Raw genomic sequence first — 22,717 nt, 5'->3', positions numbered from 1 at the left:
TACCTGGTGATTGTTTTGTCTGTCACTACCTGGTGATTGTTTTGTCTGTTACTACCTGGTAATTGTTTTGTCTGTTACTACCTGGGGATTGTTTTGTCTGTCACTACCTGGGGATTGTTTTGTCTGTCACTACCTGGTGATTGTTTTGTCTGTTACTACCTGGTGATTGTTTTGTCTGTTACTACCTGGGGATTGTTTTGTCTGTTACTACCTGGGGATTGTTTTGTCTGTCACTACCTGGGGATTGTTTTGTCTGTTACTACCTGGGGATTGTTTTGTCTGTCACTACGTGGTGATTGTTTTGTCTGTTACTACCTGGTGATTGTTTTGTCTGTCACTACCTGGGGATTGTTTTGTCTGTCACTACATGGTGATTGTTTTGTCTGTTACTACCTGGTGATTGTTTTGTCTGTTACTACCTGGTGATTGTTTTGTCTGTCACTACCTGGTGATTGTTTTGTCTGTTACTACCTGGTGATTGTTTTGTCTGTCACTACCTGGGGATTGTTTTGTCTGTCACTACCTGGTGATTGTTTTGTCTGTTACTACCTGGTGATTGTTTTGTCTGTTTCTACCTGGGGATTGTTTTGTCTGTTACTACCTGGTGATTGTTTTGTCTGTTACTACCTGGTGATTGTTTTGTCTGTTTCTACCTGGTGATTGTTTTGTCTGTTTCTACCTGGGGATTGTTTTGTCTGTCACTACCTGGTGATTGTTTTGTCTGTTACTACCTGGTGATTGTTTTGTCTGTCACTACCTGGGGATTGTTTTGTCTGTTACTACCTGGTGATTGTTTTGTCTGTTACTACCTGGGGATTGTTTTGTCTGTTACTACCTGGTGATTGTTTTGTCTGTCACTACATGGTGATTGTTTTGTCTGTCACTACCTGGTGATTGTTTTGTCTGTCACTACCTGGTGATTGTTTTGTCTGTCACTACCTGGGGATTGTTTTGTCTGTCACTACCTGGGGATTGTTTTGTCTGTCACTACCTGGGGATTGTTTTGTCTGTTACTACCTGGTGATTGTTTTGTCTGTTACTACCTGGGGATTGTTTTGTCTGTTACTACCTGGTGATTGTTTTGTCTGTCACTACATGGTGATTGTTTTGTCTGTCACTACCTGGTGATTGTTTTGTCTGTTACTACATGGTGATTGTTTTGTCTGTCACTACCTGGTGATTGTTTTGTCTGTCACTATCTGGTGATTGTTTTGTCTGTCACTACCTGGTGATTGTTTTGTCTGTCACTACCTGGTGATTGGTGTTACCTCTGTACAAATGTTCAGCCTATAGACTTAAAATTTCATTAATTCAGCTTGAGACAAGACAATATTTTTTTTATTTTTTTTTAGATTGTATTTGTTAATATGTCAAGATGCATGAGGCAAAAATAATCAGTGTATCATTCTAAAAATGCATGTATTTTATCAAGTTTCATCTTTCAATAACCTAACTATTAAAGGGATGCAGTGAAAATATTGTTATCAGAAAAGTCATTTTAGTTTGGGGAAGTTTCATGTGAAAGAATAAAACAAATTTGGCTACTACTCTGAAAATTTTGACAAAACAAGAAAAAGAAACACACACACACACACACACACACGCACGCACGCACGCGCGCGTGCACCTCTAAGCAAACCTCCTCACAAGTTTTCATAATTTATGTCTTGACAGACGATTGATTTGACTCTCGAGCCTTGTATATAAGGTAAGTATTGGTGTGTATACACCGAGACCTCCGAGAGCGTCTCTGGTTCTCGTCCCTGCCGCTGCAGGAAAGGGCTGGCACTGAGTCTACAGAGACGGAGAACATCTAGCTTCAGGCTTGCTCTGGAAAATGTTCATGGAAAGAATAAACAAACAGTTTCCCTCAGAGGTAAAAACTGCCAATCCAGCCCAGTTCCTTGGAATATGTCAGACTGTCTGCGAGAAACCCCGTGAATCATGGTATTCATGGCCGGGCTGGTAATTAAATGGACAATTAATCAGGTTTCACCTCTTCTAATTGGAGTGTAGGACTGCTTGAGACAAGGAAGTCTGTATGTTTACCATTTGGTTCCTGCTACATGTCCACGATTAATTTGAGCATTAAGATTTTCTGCTTTATTTAATTCCTTTATTTTAATCGAATTTGCTTTTTGTGTCGTGACTATGAGTCATGAAAATGATTCAAAGATACACCATTGTTGAGGATTTGATTCCAAGCCGTGATTCATTTGCAAGGAATTGTGAAAAAAAAAGGTGTAGAATCTTTTGTGATATCATCATTCATTTGGAGCTTAAAATATTTGTGCATTTTAGTGGGGTCTTTTAGAGGCTATATATCTGGGTATATGATATATTCAGTCAGATCAGTATATGTAGGAAGGGGTACATTTCTAGAGCGCCATCTGTGTACCGTCTTTCTGTAATATGGAGAAAAAGGAAACATATCTAGAATACTTACAGTTGAGTGGGGGGACACACATGTTTGCCTGTAGGGGTGGGGGGGGACACACGTGTCTGCCTGTCGTGGTGGGTGGGGTGACACACATGTCTGGGGGTGGGGGTGGAGGGACACATATGTCTGCCTGTCTGGGGGTAGGGGACACACATGTCTGCCTGTCTGGGGGTAGGGGACACACATGGCTGCCAGTCTGGGGGTGGGGGTGGGGGGACACACATGTCTGTCTGGGGGTGGGGGGACACACATGTCTGCCTTTCTGGGGGTTGGGGACACACATGACTGCCTGTCTGGGGGTGGGGACACACATGTCTGCCTGTCTGGGGGTGGGGCTAGGGAACACACATGTCTGCCTGTCTGGGGGTGGGGGGACACACATGTCTGCCTTTCTGGGGGTTGGGGACACACGTATCTGCCTGTCTGGGGGTTGGGGAGATATACATGCCTGCCTGTCTGGGTGTGGAGGTGGGGGGACACACATGACTGCCTGTCTGGGGGTGGGGACCCACATATCTGCCTGTCTGGGGGTTGGGGAGATATACATGTCTGCCTGTCTGGGTGTGGAGGTGGGGGGACACACATGTCTGCCTATCTGGGAGCGTGGGGACACACATGTTGGACTGCCTGAAGGAGGGGTGAGTGAGTGAGGTTTGTGCAACGCCACTACGTCAGCACAATGTTCACATAACAATGTTTTGATAGTCAACAACACCATGGAACTATCAAAGACCTCCAAGGCAAGCGGTAACAGGGACACAATGTTTCTTGTTAGTGGGTTCTGGGACAGACTGAGCCCTTTCATAGTCAGTGTAAATGGTTTCAATAAGAAACTATTTTCCTGCCTACACAATTTGTTCTGAAGCCATTGTGTTTTAATTAATCAGGAATGTCAGGGAAACAGTTTATTTGTATATCTCTAAGAATTTTAAATTGATTCAACATTGAAGCCACTCCTGATGCATTAAGTCAGGAGTGGCGTGGACATTTACGACATCAGTGTCAACATATCTACGTCAATTTTAGGTTACATCAGCTTCATCGCACACATATGTTTGCATCTATTTACAAATATTTTGACAGACACACCGGGTTGCCTTATCCATGATAAGGACGGAAGTGTAAAAGAACTACTGGGTAGGGTACAAGGATCATCCCTTCATACACCAAAACTCTTGTTTCAAAAGGCGACTATTTCAGTTTTGTATTTCTACAATTCCTAATCATGTTCGGGGCGGAATCCTATTTTTTTTGTATGGATATTCTTGGTCAGTATGGCACCAAGTAGGAGGCAAAGTAAGATGTGTTCAAGGATTCCCTATAAGCCTCTACAGTAAAGTGTGAATTTGGCGTGGTATTAAATTAATGTGCCAAGCTCAATAGACTGCGAACAAACCCCCATCTTTGTTCAATTGCAAATTCAGATTAGATCATGTAGATTTTAAGAGTACCGATCTTGGAAAAAGTTAATTTTTTTGCGTGAGACCAGTGGATACTGATATTGTACCCAAAACAGCAGTTAAACAAAGTGATTGTCGGACTTCTTTTGAATGACAACTTATCCATTACCGTATTAGCCGTAATAAGGGAATGGTCATTTATTATGGGGTTGGGGGGCTGTGAGATTGGTCTGAGGACTATATCATATTTTTGCCGACCACCCCCATTTTGTGTAAAACAAAATCATGTTTTTTTCAGGGATCAGTGAAACTAAAACATTTTCGTTAATAGTTACAAGAAAAATTAAACTCTCCTTCTGCACTGCTGTTTTCTATAAAAAATATCTGTAAATATACTGAGGAAAATATGGACTGTTGTGTAACTTTCCAGTCTTTGTTGGGTGGGCTTAAAAAGGATTTCTTACACATTGGTCAAGATTTTGGTCAGGAGTCTCAGTGAGACGAATACGGTAACTCTTTAAACATGTCTGTAGTGCCAGCAGTGCACGTCTGTATGTTCCTGCAGTGATATAGGAAGTCATGACAGCTGATAACCTGACTCCATGTTGTTCGATGTGTTTATTTCTCTGTAAGTGTAGTGCTGGGCAGTTGATGTGTCGGCCTCAGACTCTGTTAACCACATCACAAGACATGCATATCTTAATTGCCTCTAGAGTTCCATTATGAGGGTGTTGGCGGAGCAGGGTGCTGATCTTGGGATTGGAACGTGTTCGTGTGTTGATGCTATAGTCATTATTGGAGGGATCGTGTTCGGGGGATTGGGGAAGAAGTGTAAATTAAGAGGAGGGAGGGTGATTAACATTTCTTGGGTTTATAAAAGGGCGGTATTTATTAAGAAGGGCTTTGTGAAAGTATGAAAGATATTTAAGAGAGGGTTCTTGTTAAAGGAGGATTTTTATCATTAGGACATTTCTGAATGATGGTGTTTTTAAAGAAAAGGGGTTTATCAAAGGGTGGAATGTTTGAAGGGAAGGAGTTTGATTTTGAAAGGACTGAGTTTATGAAGAGAAGGGATTTATGAAAGGGTGCAGTTTATGAAGAGAAGTGATTTAAGGATTGGTGAAGTTTATGAAGATTTAAGGATTGGTGAAGTTTATGAAGATTTAAGGATTGGTGAAGTTTATGAAGATTTAAGGATCGGTGAAGTTTATGAAGAGACTTCATGAAAAGAAGGCAGTTTCATACTGGGTAGAGTTCAGAAATATCCAAGGAAATGTGGAGATGCTGAAAATAGCCATTGCACTTAGTGTGTCCCTAATTAATCAGTTCCATCATGTGCTCCGATGGTTGGCTAATTAGAACTCCAGTATGTCTACTGCAGGGATGGCTGGGTTTGGGGGGGGGGGGGGGGGGGGGGGGGGTACTGGGGTTGGGGTTGTCAAAATCAACCTTGGTCAATACAAATAGTGTTGTTTGTAATTTTGATGCAGAAATATTTTTTTTACAATTATTATTCAGTTTCGCAGAAAATGATGATTCTTTTATTAATTTTGCTGATATCAGCAGTTGTAAAGAAACCATTAGACTGACGCTTGGTCATGAAAATATTTCTGTAAAGATAATTGTAATTTATGCTTTTCTAAAGAACCTTTCCTCTGCTGTTTTTGTGGAATCAACAAAACTAGACTGGTTTCGGCTTATCTCTACGTGCCTTGGCTTTTGGTATAAAAATAATTTTTAAAATATACATTCCACATCATGGCACAGAACAAGGAAAACATATACCATCAAATTCCACGTATGAACTTTTAATCAGGAGTCATTAAAATAGGCCAGTAATCGTAAAAACAAAATATGTGCTCCCAACCCACTTATCTAGCGGGGCTTGTATTACTGAGAATTATAACAAATTTGACACGCTGTCAAGTGCAGCTATGGTAACACACACTGAATCGGAGCAGCTCTCTGTGGTGGCAGGCCCGGACAGAAGATGGTGGTACTTAATAGCCATATGATTATCATCAGCTTGTATTTTTCGCTAAAACATGTGTTCTGTTTCTTAAGGAGACACCTGTAGCTGCCATGCTTTTCACTGGCTGCACTCCCATCTGCACAACACAGGAGACCAAATGTGTTAAATCGTCCACTCGTCCCTTGTTTTCACATTCAGTAGTCAAGATGGCTTTTAACTGGTCTTGATCATTTCTGCTTTAATTATTGAGAAAATCAAATGATTGAGAGATAAAACAGATACTTTGTCCAAGTCCTTTTTTACGGCATGGGAATATTATTTTTGGGGTATTTTTCATTTTCAGACAGAGCTTCATCACACAACAATTTCTTTTGAAGACTGAGTCAAATTTATTAAAAATTACAAGTGTTTGAGAATAGTACATATATCATTTGGGGTTTTGCTTATATCTAAAACACTGGTACCAAGGATAATAATATTAAAGAAATAGTCTCTTGTTTAAATATTTATTACTCGTTCAAGCAACTTTTTTGGCCATTGGTTTATGTAAAGTAACGAAAGAGTTAAAAAGTTGAAAATCTAAATAGCACTTGTTTTCATTTTTTTAAATCAGGCATGTTTACCATAAAAAAATTGTGCATACAAAACATTAAATTGACATTACCTGCTTCTTGAACACTGGAAATATGGCAACATTTTCTGATATATATTTGACAAACCATCCAAAAATTTAAATGTTTTTTCTTTGTTTTATTTTATATCCATCTACCGAACCAAAAAAATCATTAAACAAAGAAGTATAAAATTTGGCCTAGCAGTTTGAATCACAATACCCACATTGTGGGGACATGTATACCTGCTTGTATTTGTTTGTCCTTGCGGTTGCGCTGAGTCGACAAAATAGTTTTGATCAGTCCAAGGTATAGGAGACTTGTGGAGTATCAGGTGAAATAAGCTTTCTGGGGGGCAGGGAGAGTTCAGTTTTGCCCACAGAGATAATTGATGATTGTTGAAGAATGCTCAAGAGACTCTGACAGAGCAGAATAACAGGAATCTCTTTGTTAGGTTACCGTGGAAATGCTGGAATGTAATTTATCTGTGCTTGGAGTGAGAACTCTATCTGGGTGTTCCTTGGGCGAACTTCCATTTGACCATTAGTCTTTCGATGAATAGACTTTGTTTCTTAATTAATTTTAAGGATGTCAAAATTTCTTTATGAGTTAAGATCGTTTAGGTTGTTTACTAAAAGGGATGGGTCGTTGAAGTTCTGAATAAATTATACTTTTTTAACAGGATTTGTGAATGTTTCTCCTTATATTATGTTTGCCTTATTTTTTTATTTCAATTAAATGTTAGTTTCATTGAGGCTGCAGGACAAGGTATATTGTGTGAAGAAATATCTTGCATTTCCCCTGTTTATTTTGTAAGGAAATACATGCTGGCGTTTTGAACATTCTAAATTTACATATCTTTGGAACTCTTTATTCAATTGATGGAGAGAGTTGTAGGGAACACCTTAGGATTATACAGATCGCGTCCAACTTTTATAATCTATGATTAAAGGATCCCCGTGGCAATTCCAGATTAGAATAGATCCCCAAACAACCCATGTTGATCGTGGTCTTACTTCATGACCTAGTTGATTGTGTGTCATCATACCTCGATGGCGTCCGGTCCAGACGTGATTATTTACAGCCACCATGGAGCTGGGATATTGCTTAATGTTGTGTTAAACAACAAACAAAACAAACAGTACAGTCACATGTAGTTTATACAACTTCTCTCTGACTTATCAATAAAGGCACAGTATTTCACACTCAGGTTTTGTACCATCTAACTGAGACCCATTTTCTGGAGACCAAAACTTTTAAAACATGTTCTCAACATCGAATAAAAATATTCAGACCTGTGTTTAGTCTAGCAGGATATGTTTCACCTGCTCACATGGGGATAACCTCTTTGTTGATAAAGTCAGGACCACCCAGTGTGAAGAGATAGATAGGAGTGTATCATCAGATTTGCAAAGAAAACAATTCTGGTCGAATGGTAAAGTAGATACAAAGCGCATTAACTCCCTTTTTATTCCATTCAGGGGTGGTGGGGTAGCCTAGTGGTGAGAGCGATGGCTCATCATGCTGAAGACCCAGGTTCGATTCCCCACATGGGTACAATGTGTGAAGCCCATTTTCCGGGGGTCCCCTGCCGTGATACGGTGTAATTTTAACCATACTCACTCACTTATTCCGTTTGGACAATCAGATTAAATCAAAACTATTTTAGAAGTTCACATCTCAGAAAAGTTAAATGTTCTTGAAAAGACCAGCAGACATTTTTAATTCCTGCATTCAGAAGTTGTTATGATGGAAAACAATTAGCAATGAATCAATTTATTGCCAACAAATTCACACTTTACCATAGAGACATAAAGGGAAATTGTTCAACATGGTAACATTTTAGCATAAAAGTATCTTTATTGGTATTCTGTAAGAAAACATCATAATATCAATAGGTTTTGTGCTATGATATCAATAGGGTTTGTGCTATATCAAAAGGTTTTGTGCTAAATTACTTCAGAGAACAAGCATCCCCCGCTGTGATATTGCTAGAATGTTGCTAAAAGCGTAGAAACCCCTCTTACCCCTGACAAGCTGTGTTCCAAACCCTAAGTAAACCCCTCTTACCTTTGACAACCTGTGCTCCAAACCCTAAGTAAACCCCTCTTACCCCTGACAACCTGTGTTCCAAACCCTAAGTAAACCCCTCTTACCCCTGACAACCTGTGCTCCAAACCCTTAGTAAACCCCTCTTACCCCTGACAACCTGTGTTCCAAACCCTAAGTAAACCCCTCTTACCCCTGACAACCTGTGCTCCAAACCCTAAGTAAACCCCTCCTACCCCTGACAACCTGTGCTCCAAACGCTAAGTAAACCCCTCTTACCCCTGACAACCTATGCTCCAAACCTTAAGTAAACCCCTCTTACCCCTGACATGCTGTGTTCCAGACCCTAAGTAAACCCCTCTTACCCCTGACAAGCTGTGTTCCAGACCTTAAGTAAACCCCCCTTACCTCTGACAACCTGTGCTCCAAACCCCATCCCTACCCCATTCCCAACCCCACTTGGACAAGAGACATATTCAGGACTAGAACTTGAAGTTTTCAGGTATCGGTAGTCAGACAAAGTGGGTGTCTAACAGGATATATATCACCTGCTGACATGGCGATCACCCCTGTGTTGATAAAGTCAGGGCTCCCCTCGGGACATAGCTGGGTGGGGACAGGAAGTCCTGACCCCCAACACAGAGTTGAGTGATTCCAGCATGGCTTACCCCCCTCAAGGGAGATGTGATATACTTCTATTTTCCCTGAAGGGGGATGTAATATACTTCAATATATCCTAAAGAAAGATGTGATATACTTTAAATTACCCTAAAGAGAGATTTGATATACTTCCATACATCCTGAAGAGAGATGTGATATACTTCTATATATCCTGAAGAGACACATATTTTACTTCCATATCCTCTGCACATCCAAACCGGGTTCAAACATGATTTTCGACCATAATGAATTACGATCTCATCACGTGACCCCTTTTGGAAACCCGATGTGTTATCGATATATGGAAAGCTCTTGGAAATGTGCTTTGAACAGTATCACTAAAATAAATAAAAACTCCTAAAATAATGACTTTATAGCTGTTTAAAGTTTTGAAAAAAATCAAAATTGTTAGTGATTTTTACATGTCTGTCTTACACTCCTAATGCTTCAAGACCAATGTTGAAAACCCGTAACAATATGGTGTCTGCGTAAAGAGCAGACCCTAGGCTTATGAAACACCAGTGTGATAATTATATCTGTATATGTTTCTGTAGTTCCCCAAAGAAATAAGATAAATTATATCACCTCATTTTGTGTAGGTATTTTACTTGGACCGGAATGGGTAAATCGGCTACTTGGGTCAGGTGGGTCCTGAGTAGGACTCGGGTAGTGACCCGACAACCCAGGCCGTGGTTAGTCGCGTGATATATTGTTTAATGACAATAACAATAAAACTTTATGGTTACACTTCAAGTCACTCATTGTTTGCTTTTGTTTACGACTGTTTGAGTAAAATTAAAGCTTTAGTCAACTTCGGTGTATGCATGTTCAGATTGTTTTATACATGTATCGGAGTAGTTTTTGCCAGGACTTGTTTAAAACAATTCTCAATTGGACATTTTATGGCCTACTCTTGAGACCTGCAGCAAGTATCTGGGTAGGGTCAGGTAATAGGGGGTCAGGTGATAGGGGGTCAGGTAATAGGGGGTCAGGTGATAGGGGGTCGGGTGATAGGGGGTCAGGTCAGTGGGGGTCAGGTGATAGGGGGTCGGGTGATAGGGGGTCAGGTGATAGGGGGTCGGGTGATAGGGGGTCAGGTCAGTAGGGGTCAGGTGATAGGGGGTCGGGTGATAGGGGGTCAGGTGATAAGGGGTCGGGTGATAGGGGGTCGGGTCAGTGGGGGTCAGGTGATAGGGGGTCGGGTGATAGGGGGTCAGGTAATAGGGGGTCAGGTCAGTGGGGGTCAGGTGATAGGGGGTCGGGTGATAGGGGGTCGGGTGATAGGGGGTCGGGTGATAGGGGGTCAGGTGATAGGGGGTCGGGTGATAGGGGGTCGGGTCAGTGGGGGTCAGGTGATAGGGGGTCGGGTGATAAGGGGTCGGGTGATAGGGGGTCGGGGTCAGTGGGGGTCGGGTGATAGGGGGTCGGGTGATAGGGGGTCGGGTCAGTGGGGGTAGGGTGATAGGGGGTCAGGTCAGTGGGGGTCAGGTGATAGGGGGTCGGGTGATAGGGGGTCAGGTAATAGGGGGTCAGGTCAGTGGGGGTCAGGTGATAGGGGGTCGGGTGATAGGGGGTCGGGTGCCCAGGAAGTAGACTTGTCCCAGGGATTAAGTTACACAGCATTCTGACGATGTATAAGCTGAGGAAACATTGACCTGAGTTTGTGATACAACACACTGAAAGCAAGTGTTTGTCATTTGTGTGGCCAAACCTCATACTCCAGGAATGTCCATTTGTTTTCTGTACACTACTACTGATGCTCCCTGGAAATACCTGGCTTACGTATGTGAACACACAGGGAACAGATGGATGAAAGGATGGATGGATAGATAAATGAAAAGGATGAAAAAAAAGGATAAATGAAATATGGATAAATGAGATGAAAGGATGAATGAAAGTATTTATGGATAGATAGAAAGGATGAATGAAAGTATTTATGGATAGATAGAAAAGATGAATGAAAGTATTTATGGATAGTTAGAAAGAATTGATGGATGAAAAGATGAATGAAAGTATTTATGGATAGTTAGAAAGAATTGATGGATGAAAGGATGAATGAAAGTATTTATGGATAGTTAGAAAGAATTGATGGATGAAAGGATGAATGAAAGTATTTGTGGAAAGATAGAAAGAATTGATGAATGAAAGGATGAATGAAAGTATTTGTGGAAAGATAAAAAGAATAGATGAATGAAAGTATGGATAGATAGAAAGAATTGATGGATGAAAAGATGAATGAAAGTATTTATGGATAGATATGAAGGATGAATGAAAGTATTTATGGATAGATAGAAAGAATTGATGGATGAAAGGTTTCGTTTGTTGTTTTACGCCGCACTCAGCAATATTCCAGCTATATGACGGCTGAATGAAAGTATTTATGGAAAGATAGAAAGAATGGGTGGATGAAAGAATGAATGAATGGATGAAAGTATTTATGGATAGATGGAAATGGTGAAAGGATGAATGAAAGTATTTATGGATAGATAGAAAGAATGAATGAAAGTATTTATTTATAGATAGAAAGAATAGATGGATGAAAGGACGAATGAAAGTATTTATGGATAGTTAGAAAGATGGTAGGGGTTTAACAACAAAAAAGCTGCTAAATGCGACATAAGACCATACTCACTCTAAATTAAAATATGAAAGGTTTGAATATGTACACGGTACTCAATTATACGTATTAGCTCTTGGCTAATGTTTTTTGGCAATTGTAAGAAATAGTTTTGTAAGCACCATACTTAAGTATTTCAGAGAGTGTATTAAGGATACAGTTTTAGCAGACATTTTAACATTGTAAAGAGGACAGAATATTCAAATTTTAAAATTTTAAAATTTTAAAATAGAAGAGAGTTCTATAAATAATTAGTTCATAATTTCTTATCTGATTCTTTTCATTGCTTATGAGTTCATGGAAAAGTCATGTGAAGTGAACCCACATTTTTGAGGGTTTCAAATGACTTGTAACCTGATATATAAGCACTAATACAGAGGATGATATGATATTAACATGCAAGTAGATCATAATCTGTAAAACACAAGACAAAACATGTGAGCATACTTCTCCATTAGATAGCTTAATGTATAATCATTACCGGTAAATGTGTTTTCAAGCAATGTCAAATAACATTCCGTAATAATTATGCAAACTATACATTTTCAATGCCTACCTTGTTTCATCCGTGTAGGCTGTGATAGTCTCCCGTTAAATTCTTTTATGTGTTGTGTAAATAGCTGTTGCACATGTGACTGACATGTTGAGTGGATATCCTTGTCTGTGCGAGCTGTGCGGAAGAATCTCATCAAGACTTCTTTTGTGATGTATTTCGAGTAGGTCATGTGCGAAGTCCTAAATTACACATTTTACAAATGTACCTGTCTGAATAGCGTTTGAAGGATTATGTAATTCAAACAAGGCCAGATTAGATTTATTTGTTGTTTTACAAGTTTCCTGTCCAATAAAACCATGAAGAGAACATTTTCAGAAACAAAACAAAGGTATATGTGAACAAAAGTCTTATAATAATGTAACTTGTTGAGGGTTGCATTTTTCTTTTCTTTAAGATATGAAATTTATTTTTAAATTAAACTTCAACAAAACGTTCTTGACATGAACTTATTTACATCTGCTTATTTTTAACTTTGCCAATTTTTGGAGCACGCTCATGTAGAAACACAAACAAACAAAGTTGTCTGGTCTAAGCAGGCTTTACAAAGGTTGTGTTTATATAATAGGTGGATCCTGAATTCACTGCACTGGTTTAAAAAAAGTTCTTTTGAGGTTGATTTTGTTTTTGGGTCAGTATGCTCCTCACCAGAAGGTCCATGGCATACCAATCTACTGTGAAGACTTGTAAAAGTAGATGGCATACCAATCTACTGTGAAGACTTGTAAAAGCAGATGGCATACCAATCTACTGTGAAGACTTGTAAAAGTAGATGGCATACCAATCTACTCTGAATACTCATAAACTTACATGGCATACCAATCTACTGTGAAGACTTATAAAAGTACATGGCATACCAATCTACTGTGAAGACTTGTAAATGCAGATGGCATACCAATCAACTGTGAAGACTTGTAAAAGCAGATGGCATACCAATCTACTGTGAATACTCATAAACTTACATGGCATACCAATCTACTGTGAAGACTTGTAAAAGCAGATGGCATACCAATCTACTGTGAAGACTTGTAAATGCAGATGGCATACCAATCAACTGTGAAGACTTGTAAAAGCAGATGGCATACCAATCTACTGTGAAGACTTGTAAAAGTAGATGGCATACCAATCTACTGTGAAGACTTGTAAAAGTAGATGGCATACCAATCTACTGTGAAGACTTGTAAAAGCAGATGGCATACCAATCTACTGTGAAGACTTGTAAATGCAGATGGCATACCAATCTACTGTGAAGACTTGTAAAAGCAGATGGCATACAAATCTACTCTGAATACTCATAAACTTACATGGCATACAAATCTACTGTGAATACTTATAAAAGTACATGGCATACCAATCTACTGTGAATACTCATAAACTTACATGGCATACCAATCTACTGTGAATACTTATAAAAGTAGATGACATACAAATCTACTGTGAATACTTATAAAAGTAGATCGCATACAAATCTACTGTGAATACTTATAAAAGTAGATGGCATATCAATCTACTGTGAATACTTATAAAAGTAGATGGCATACAAATCTACTGTGAATACTAATAAAAGTAGATGGCATACCAATCTACTGGGAATACTTATAAAAGTAGATGGCATACCAATCTACTGTGAATACTAATTAAAGTAGATGGCATACCAATCTACTGTGAATACTTATAAAAGTAGATGGCATACCAATCTACTGTGAATACTCATAAACCTACATGGCATACAAATCTACTGGGAATACTAATTAAAGTAGATGGCATACCAATCCAATTACTTGTTTTACATGTCTTAGCTGGGCCCTTTCCCCACAATCCACAACCATCCCACTCCAAGTTATAAGTACTAAGCAATTATCTCTCTACTGAGCTTGAGGTCTGTATACAACATTTAGTAATCTGATATAAAAACAAGTCCTTTGTGTGGCCTGTAGTTCACTTACTAAGATATAAATGTACCTACTCCATTTGATAAAATGACCTTGTTCTCAGACATTTTATTGATATCATGAGCATCAAATTTGCACTTTTTGACTAATTTTGATATAAATGTACCTACTCCATTTGATAAAATGACCTTGTTCTCAGACATTTTATTGATATCATGAGCATCAAATTTGCACTTTTTGACTAATTTTCATTTTCAAATCAGCTGCTGGGGCTGAAAAGGAACATGTTTTTTGTAGATAATTTCATTTTGATGCCATTTTCTATTAGACATTTGATTCACACAAAACAGCAGAGAAAATCTAAAACAAATTTTGATATATGATAAATTGAAATTCTGGTATTAAGGATTAATATCAGCAGTTGGGGTTTAAAGCTTCACCAAGAATTTATTTTCAACGTAAAATGCAAGCAAAATAGGTCACTTCTCAAACTTTTAATTAAAAAAATCAGGAATATTTAATAATTAAAATTCTTTATTAAAATCAACATGTTTGATTTAGAAAATTTCATATAGAAAATATTTAAACATAAAACTATAACCAAATTAGCAGTGAAGAGATTTTCGGAAGAAAAGGTGATTGCAAAAGTAAATACTGGATATTTGATAAATTGTCCTCTCTGATGTGTTGAGTTGAGAATGTTTCCGCTAATTAGGCGGCATTGAGTTGAGGACTGAACCACATCCTGGGCCGGAGAGTCTGAAGCTCCGTCTTCCCCTGATCATATTGTCTGATAATTTCCCACCAGCATCTCTAGTAGCATTGTACAAAACTCACGTCTGTTTGTTACGTATACGTGATCGGGGGCGCAACTGAGTTGCGTCAAGAGAGGGCCAGTGTTGGCACTCTAAGAGGCCAGAGTGTCTACTATTGATCACTTCCTGGCAGTAATTATGACGCCAGTTCTTATGACCTTTCCGTTTCATGAGAGTGGACATGTGCAGCTCAGGGACAGGAGTAAAGGAACATACTGTATTCGACGCAATAAGCGCCCGTGGTGCTCTCAAAATTAGAAATAGGGGGTTCTTATTAGAATATAATTTTGGTGAGAGAAAAAACAGTTGAAAGATTGTAAATTTCGTAGTTTATGCTGACAGTCTGAAATGATAAAAAAAGAAATATATGTGTGTATCACACAACAGTTATATTTTTCAGAATTTAATTGTCCTTAATTAAGGGTGCATATAACACACGAGTGCGTATTATACACGAATAAATAAGTCTTGTGTACATTGATCAGTCGGAAGGGGTGCTAATTGGGATTGTTCACTGGCCAATATATTAGCAAATATCGCCGTAGGCACTTATTAGAGCAGGGCACTTCTTGCGTCGAATACTTTATGTGTGTTTGGTTTTACTCAACTTCGAACAAAAACATGTTTTGACGGGAAAGTAGGTTTTATGATAGATCCTGCCCTGAAATGACTTTGCAAATATAAATTTAATAAAAGATATGAAATGATGGATTTGATCAGGAGAATGTTATGGGACATGCACATCTTAACAACAATGATTATTTCAGATCATCATTGATGATGTGGAGATGGGCTCTGTGTACGAGTTCCCATGTGGACGATGGTTCGCATCCGACGAGGACGATGGACAGATATCACGAGACCTCCTCCTCAACGTGGGACCAATGGAAGCAGCCCCTGGTAAGTGTAAACATCGTGACAGTGTCAGACAAGCAACCTGTGATTTACTGAGCGAACGTCCTTCAATAGTTCCATAGACACCATCCTCCGTTATCCAGGGTATTAAGTCTCCATTCTATTAAATTAAATAGCCTGGACCACCATAGCTCCACTTCAGAAGTGAAGACACCATTTCAATCTGTCCTATCACTAACTGAGCACTGAATTTGGCTCTGAGCTTGAAATCAAGAACCAATCAAATTCCAACTTACAAATGTGAGTTTGGCAGTCAAAATCATGGCCTTGTACGAGTGAGTGCTCAATATATTTGATGAAATCAGGAGACAGGAAAACTTGTTTTCATGAATATAAAGAAAAAGGAGGGAAGTCCTTTTGCTTCAGTGTGTTCTCCATTGTTTTGAAGATGTTATGCAATAAGGCATGTCGAGTAGTGTTGTTATTGCAGTTTCTTGCGTTCATTAAAACAGGGGGGCACGGGTGGCCCAGTCGTCTAAAGTGCCACAATTCGCTGTGGAGAGTTGCGTCCCATGGGCATGCCAGAAACCTACGGTTGTGGGTTCGAATCCCGGTTTGCCCCGATTATGTTTCTAGGTTTGTCAGCACCATACCCATGCTCGTGGGTTTCACCAAAGTGGTAAATGTTTGAGACCTGCATCACTTCGGGCTTTCCTCCCACATTAAGCAGACACGCTGTGATATAACTGGAATACTGTTAAAAGCGGCGTCAAACCCAACTAACTCATTAAAACAGTGTCCTTTTTTATTGGGCAGCTACTTTTAGTGTTGTGTCATTCATTACTAGTTAACCCAACTCATAACAAAGCTATGGTAGTGAATAGGTCCATGGAAGGAAGCTAGAATGGAGATATAATTCACTGGATAATTGAGAATGTATCAACAGTGAGAATGTAGTTTTTTTAATCGGTTTCAAAGAATAGTTTCATATCCATGCTAAATATTTAATTTAGATTTTACGTCTCTCGTTATCAAACCTTTTCCTCTCAGCAAATCCAGACGATGAAAACATGTTTGTGGATGTTATTTTGTTGAAGTATTTGATTCCTAATTTCTTATGCATTGCCTGTTTCTTACATTTGTTAATAACACCAGATAGGTCAGATGTTTATATGCAATGTATACTTTGAATGAAATGAATTTTTTATATTTTAACAAATCTTTTTGTGTAACACAATAGTGATTGTTTCGAAAATAAATCTGATTAATAACAGCGAATTTGAAAAAGTTCGACTGGTTATTAATGGATACAATATTATTAATAAAAAAACATTTTTTATAGCCCTTTGGGAAAACTTATTTATTTGTCATTTTGTGTAAACGTTTGACACAATCAGAGATAATCACCCTGACTTACTGTGTTCATGTGTGCCTTAACCGTTTTATTAATGACCATTAATTACTGCGTGTCTCTCTCTCCTGCTTTCAGATACAGGTAATTATCAACTGTCAATTATCAATTTTACATGTTACGATAAAAAATATATGAAATCGGTTCTCAGGCAGGTTTGAAAATTGATGTTGTTAGGTTTGCCTCAATGAAAATGTATGTAACAAAAATTTAGTATTTTGGTTTGGGCCATTCCAATTCAACTTTTTCATGAGTTCTTTAAATTGATTTTATTTTTAGTTTGTTAAAAATTGAGAAATCTATGTAAAATTCATTGACTAGGAATCAAGGATATTAATTTCAAGTTTAAAAAAGTCCTATTTATTATGAAGCTAATTTCTTTTTCCTTCACACAAACTTACAAAGCTGGGCATAAGGCCCAGTTGTCTAAGGTGCAGCTATTCACTATTTAGAATTGCGTCCCTAAATCACTCCAGAAATGTACAGTCGTGGTTCGAATCCAGGTCGGGGCGGTCGGGTAGCCTAGTGGTTAAAGCGTTCGCTCGTCACGCAGAAGACCCGGATTCAATTCCTGATATGGGTACAATGTGTGAAGCCCATTTCTGGTGTTCCCTGCCATGATATTGCTGGAATATTGCTAAAAGCGGCGTAAAACCATACTCACTCACTCACTCACTGACTCGAATCCAGATCCACCCTGATTATGTCAGCACCATAACCGGTACCTTTACCCTGAGTTTCACCAAAATGTTTTTTTCTAAGACCTGCATAACTTTGACACACCACGATAAAACTAACATACTGTTGAACCCAACTCGCTCGCTACAAAGTATGTACCGTAATCGACATAATAAGTGCCCAGGCCGCTCTCAAAATTGGAAATAGGGGGCTCTTATTAGAATATTACTTTGGTGAAAAAAAATTAGTTGAAAGATAAAATTTGTGGTTTACGCTGACAGTCTGAAATGTTTATATACAAGAGATATATTTTTCCAGAATTTAATTGCCCATAATAAGGGTGCATATAACACATGAGTGCGTATTATTAATCTTGTGTACATTGATCAATTGGAAGGGGTGCTAATTGGGATTGTTCACTGGCCAAAATATTAGCAAATATTGCCGCAGGCTCTTATTAGAGCGGGGCGCTTATCACCTTGAATATGGTAAGTGTTAAACTGCTGCATTATAAGACAACTGGTCTGGCCTGAAACAGAAAAAGAATGCTGTCAACAGTTTAAATGACTGAAACACTGCCTGGGAACCAGAATTAGTTTATTTGTATCAGCTGTAATGCATGTTATATACTGTACTTGTAGCACTCATCCGATTCTCAACTTATGAATGAACTAATTTTCGTAACATGTTATTACATTACACATGTCAATGGCCCATCCTGGTTAGGTCAAGGTCGTCAACAATCCTTGTGTGGAGTTAGTTTGTTTTTGTAGAAAATATACTGTGTGAAATGTTTTTTGCTTGCCTCGCTCCTCTATTCACAGCTATGCGAGGTGTTTTGTCACAAACCCGCTTTCGTAATTGCGTTGAAAAAAATACACAAATTATCTTAATATGAAACTTGATCTTTTTAGCAATATTGTAATTAATCTTGTAATATTTCACAGATGAGGATGAAATAAGTATATAATTTCTTAAACTTCTTCAATAATTCAGACAAATATGTAGGAGAGTATAAGGATTTGTTAGATTTCGGATCTTGGTATATTCAAAATCTTGCAAAACTGTTTCTTGTGCATATTTGTCTGATTTGAGAAAAATATCGTCATTCAGACAAGCTCTATGCATGAGAGATGTTGTTTGTCAAATAAGCATGCTAGTCAGGGGTAATGGAATTATCAATATTTACGCTAGATAGATAATTACATGCTTGGGTGTTTATGGATATCTAGTCGGGAACAGGAATGCTGCATGGGTATTTGTCGTAACCTAGGACACTGCCATTTCCATCAGTGCTCATGTTATTGACCATTGGATTTCCCGTTCAAGGTCAAATCACAAAGCAGGTCACTCTGCCTGTAATATTTCACACCAAGCATAACACCCTCCCCCTCGGTAGAGTCACATGAATGTTTTGGGGCAGTGGGGTGGCCTTGTGGTTAAAGTGTTTGCTTGTCATAACAAAGACCTGGGTTCAAATCCCACATGTCACCAACCTTGATATTGATGGAATATTGCTAAAAGTGGCTTAAAACTAGACACAGGCACTTGATAGTTAATTCATTCTGTATTTAAATTGCATTTTATAACAAAATCAGTCATTTAAAACAAGTTATTAATATTAACTACTCCATGAAAGAATTAAGATATTCAAATGAAAGATTTTCCTTGCTTTTAAATTATTTTTTTTTATCTTAATTCTAAGTAACAAAGTGTCATTCAACCACAGAAATGATATAGAAATGAAAAGTTTTAGAAGTTTTTAAGGATTTTATGTGTGATTCAACTGGTTTGGATTTTGCTTCAAATAAGTGTGATGGTAGTAGTTTCCAGCTAGACACATCTGAATATGGCATCATACCTTGATTTAAGTTGACACAGACATTAATGTTCTCTCAGCTACTATGAATGTCATTATTATATACTTTCTATAGTGTTCCGGATTCATTTAGGGGCTATAGGGTAGCCCAGTGGCTGACGTGTTGGCTTTTAACACCAAAGACCAGGGTTTGATTTTCCCTAATGGGTACAAGGGTATGATCTTGATATCCCCCTTTGTCATATGGTTGGAATATTGCTGAAAGTGTCATTAACCTACTCACAGAATTCATAAACCTATGCTCACAGGCAGACATCTTTTATCTTCTGTCTCTTTTTTGATGTCTCAATTCTTAACACTCACATTCCAATCTCATTAGTTCTCGCTGCTGCCAGATCTCAGGACATCCCATTAAGGGTCACGTCAGAACGACCTTTTGCGAACTTTGACTGACTACTGAAATGACTAACAGGAAGTCAACATCAGCCAATTAGAAAGCAGCTTTCTCGAGCTTTACGGCACTCGTTTCAACCAGTCGATTTCGCTTGAAAAGTATGTTGACACTGTTATCAATTAAAATTTTGAAAAAACGAACATTCCGGAATATCTAATATATGGTTGAAATTGTATGGCAGTGCTTCCCACGTACTGTGCAACGCCTCCTCCATTCAAATGTCTGTCCCAAAGGAAGCAAGAGATAGACAATAATTTTGACGGAAACAGTTGTCCGTGCCATAACTGTCGTTCGGAATACCCTGTGTTAACGTGTTCGAGGTTGTATGATTAGGAAACACAATCCGATTGTCACTTTCATGATCTGGTAAGCGACACTTTGATTGGTCAGATGAAAGGTTGTTCTGACGTGACCTGTAATGGGATGTCCTTAGATCTTTGTTTCACGACGAGAACTCAGATGTGATTTTAATGAGATTGACTCACATTCTTAATGATAACAATACTCAAGTTGACACACTTACAGTAGACAAGATCGTTAAATTTCACCTGTTTTAAAATAGAGACTCACCTATGGAAACTGTCTCAGGCACAGAGTAACTGGGTTGGTCAGTGTTCTCTCAGCATGTTTAAGAAGCAGGTTTATTTCCCCATGTCGAGACAGAGAGGGTTCCTTGGTGTGCAGCTTCCAGATCACCCTGATTATGTGTCCTGGTTTGTGGTAAACGTGTCAGATCCGAATCATGTGGGACTTTCTTCCCACATCAAGCTGACACACCATGATATAACTGGAATACTGTTCAAAGCAACACGACTCACTCACTGCCATTGTCATACTGCTCAGCCTGGCAGTAAATGTCACTCACGCTATCCATGCATGTTTTGGGCATGGGGTAGGGGCACTTAGAAGTTGGAAGATTATGTGCATAAAATGTTGTTTTTGTAATGCATGTTCCTAGGCAGATCCAGAGGGGTGGTTCTAAGGAGTCTTGACACCCCCTTTTGAAATCCAAATGTTGTATTAGTGTAGGCAGTAATTTTATCTGAGAGAGGATTTTCATATTTTGGAACACTCACGCACACCACACCACACCACACCACACCACACCACACCACCAAAGCACACCACACCACACCACCAAACCACACCACACCACACCACACACACACACACACACACACACACACACACACACACACACACACACACACACACACACACACACACACACACACACACACACACACACAGAGTTGTATGGAAATAGTTTGTTTTTGTTTAAAGTGAAAAAGTAACATCCATATGGTCATGTTCTGTAAGTTGTATGGAAAATAGTTTGTTTTTCTTTAAAGTGAAAAAGTAACACAATGCCAAACATTTACATGCTGTTATTTCATATAATATTGCACTTAATTTGTTTAATATGATTATTATTTTGATAACAGAATTATATATTGTCATAACAATTATTTCCACTTTGCAGATCGTGAAAGTCTATGATCGAGGGGTCAATACTTTTGATGCCATTATTTTGTGTTTGTTAATTTAGTCAAAATTAGTCATGTTTGTTGTAAATAGAAAAAACATCAAGAAATATTGAAATATTATTTGGATTGTCATCAATTTGTACAACTTAAAGTTTAGTATTCTGCAGACTATATATCAAGCAGGATGAAGCAGTAATGTGTTCTTTTACTATCAACTTGTTATTGATTTAGTGTTTTAAGTTTGTAATTGAAAATTTTCACAACAGGAATCCCATACATCATCACCGTGACAACGGGTGACAAAGCCAACGCCGGAACTGATGCTCGTGTCTACATTGAGCTGTTTGGCGATAAGGGAAAGGAAACGAGTGGCAAGATTTGGCTCGATAACGGAAAGTTTGACAGAAACAAAACCGACATTTTCAACATTGGGGTAGGAAAGATGTTGAGTCCTCTAGACCACATCATCATTGGCCATGACAACAGCGGCGCCGCACCTGGATGGTACCTGGACAGCGTGTCCGTGTACTGTGCTAGCGCCGGCATTGAGCAGTTCTTCCTCTGTGGCAAGTGGTTGGCCAGTGACGAACACGAAGAGGTCATCCAGAGGACGCTCTATGAGCAGGTGTCTCGCAGGAAGAAGAGGGAGAAGAGTAAGTCTTAAATATTTTCTTGATCATCTCCAGAAATAGTTGCCATGGAGATGAGTCCTAGGTTGCCATTGTTATGAGTAAGTCGGTCTGAGCGAGAGTAAGTCTTGTATATCGTCTGGATGATTTCGATATATAAGTGCTATGGTGGGCCTGTTGCCATGGTGATCAGTCAGTGGGTCTAAGCAAGAGCAAGTCTTGAATATTGTCTTAATTATCTCTGGAAATTATTGCCATGATGGTCCTGTTGCCATGGTGATCAGTCCAAACTTGCCATTTTTGTCAGTGTATGGATATCATCTTGATGATCTCGATAAAAAATGTTGCCATGGTGGGCCTGTTGCCATGGTGATC

The 22,717-nt window shown here is 38.8% G+C and overlaps 1 protein-coding gene across 1 annotated transcript in view; it reads left to right on the top strand.

The window, feature by feature from the left end:
- LOC139462519 (lipoxygenase homology domain-containing protein 1-like) overlaps positions 1 to 22,717 on the top strand; it is a 120,394-nt gene that overhangs the window by 52,023 nt on the left and 45,654 nt on the right. The window contains exons 12-13 of the mRNA XM_071244293.1: positions 15,777 to 15,909; positions 21,980 to 22,366. Coding sequence (XP_071100394.1) covers positions 15,777 to 15,909; positions 21,980 to 22,366 — 520 coding nt within the window. The remainder of the gene's footprint in view (positions 1 to 15,776; positions 15,910 to 21,979; positions 22,367 to 22,717) is intronic.

The sequence above is a fragment of the Haliotis cracherodii genome, unplaced genomic scaffold (assembly GCF_022045235.1).
Source record: "Haliotis cracherodii isolate W230 unplaced genomic scaffold, xgHalCrac1.p SCAF_15, whole genome shotgun sequence".
NCBI classification, from domain to species: domain Eukaryota; kingdom Metazoa; phylum Mollusca; class Gastropoda; order Lepetellida; family Haliotidae; genus Haliotis; species Haliotis cracherodii.
Note: the sequence above shows the minus strand (reverse complement) of the source record. Positions and strands in the feature narration are given on the sequence as shown.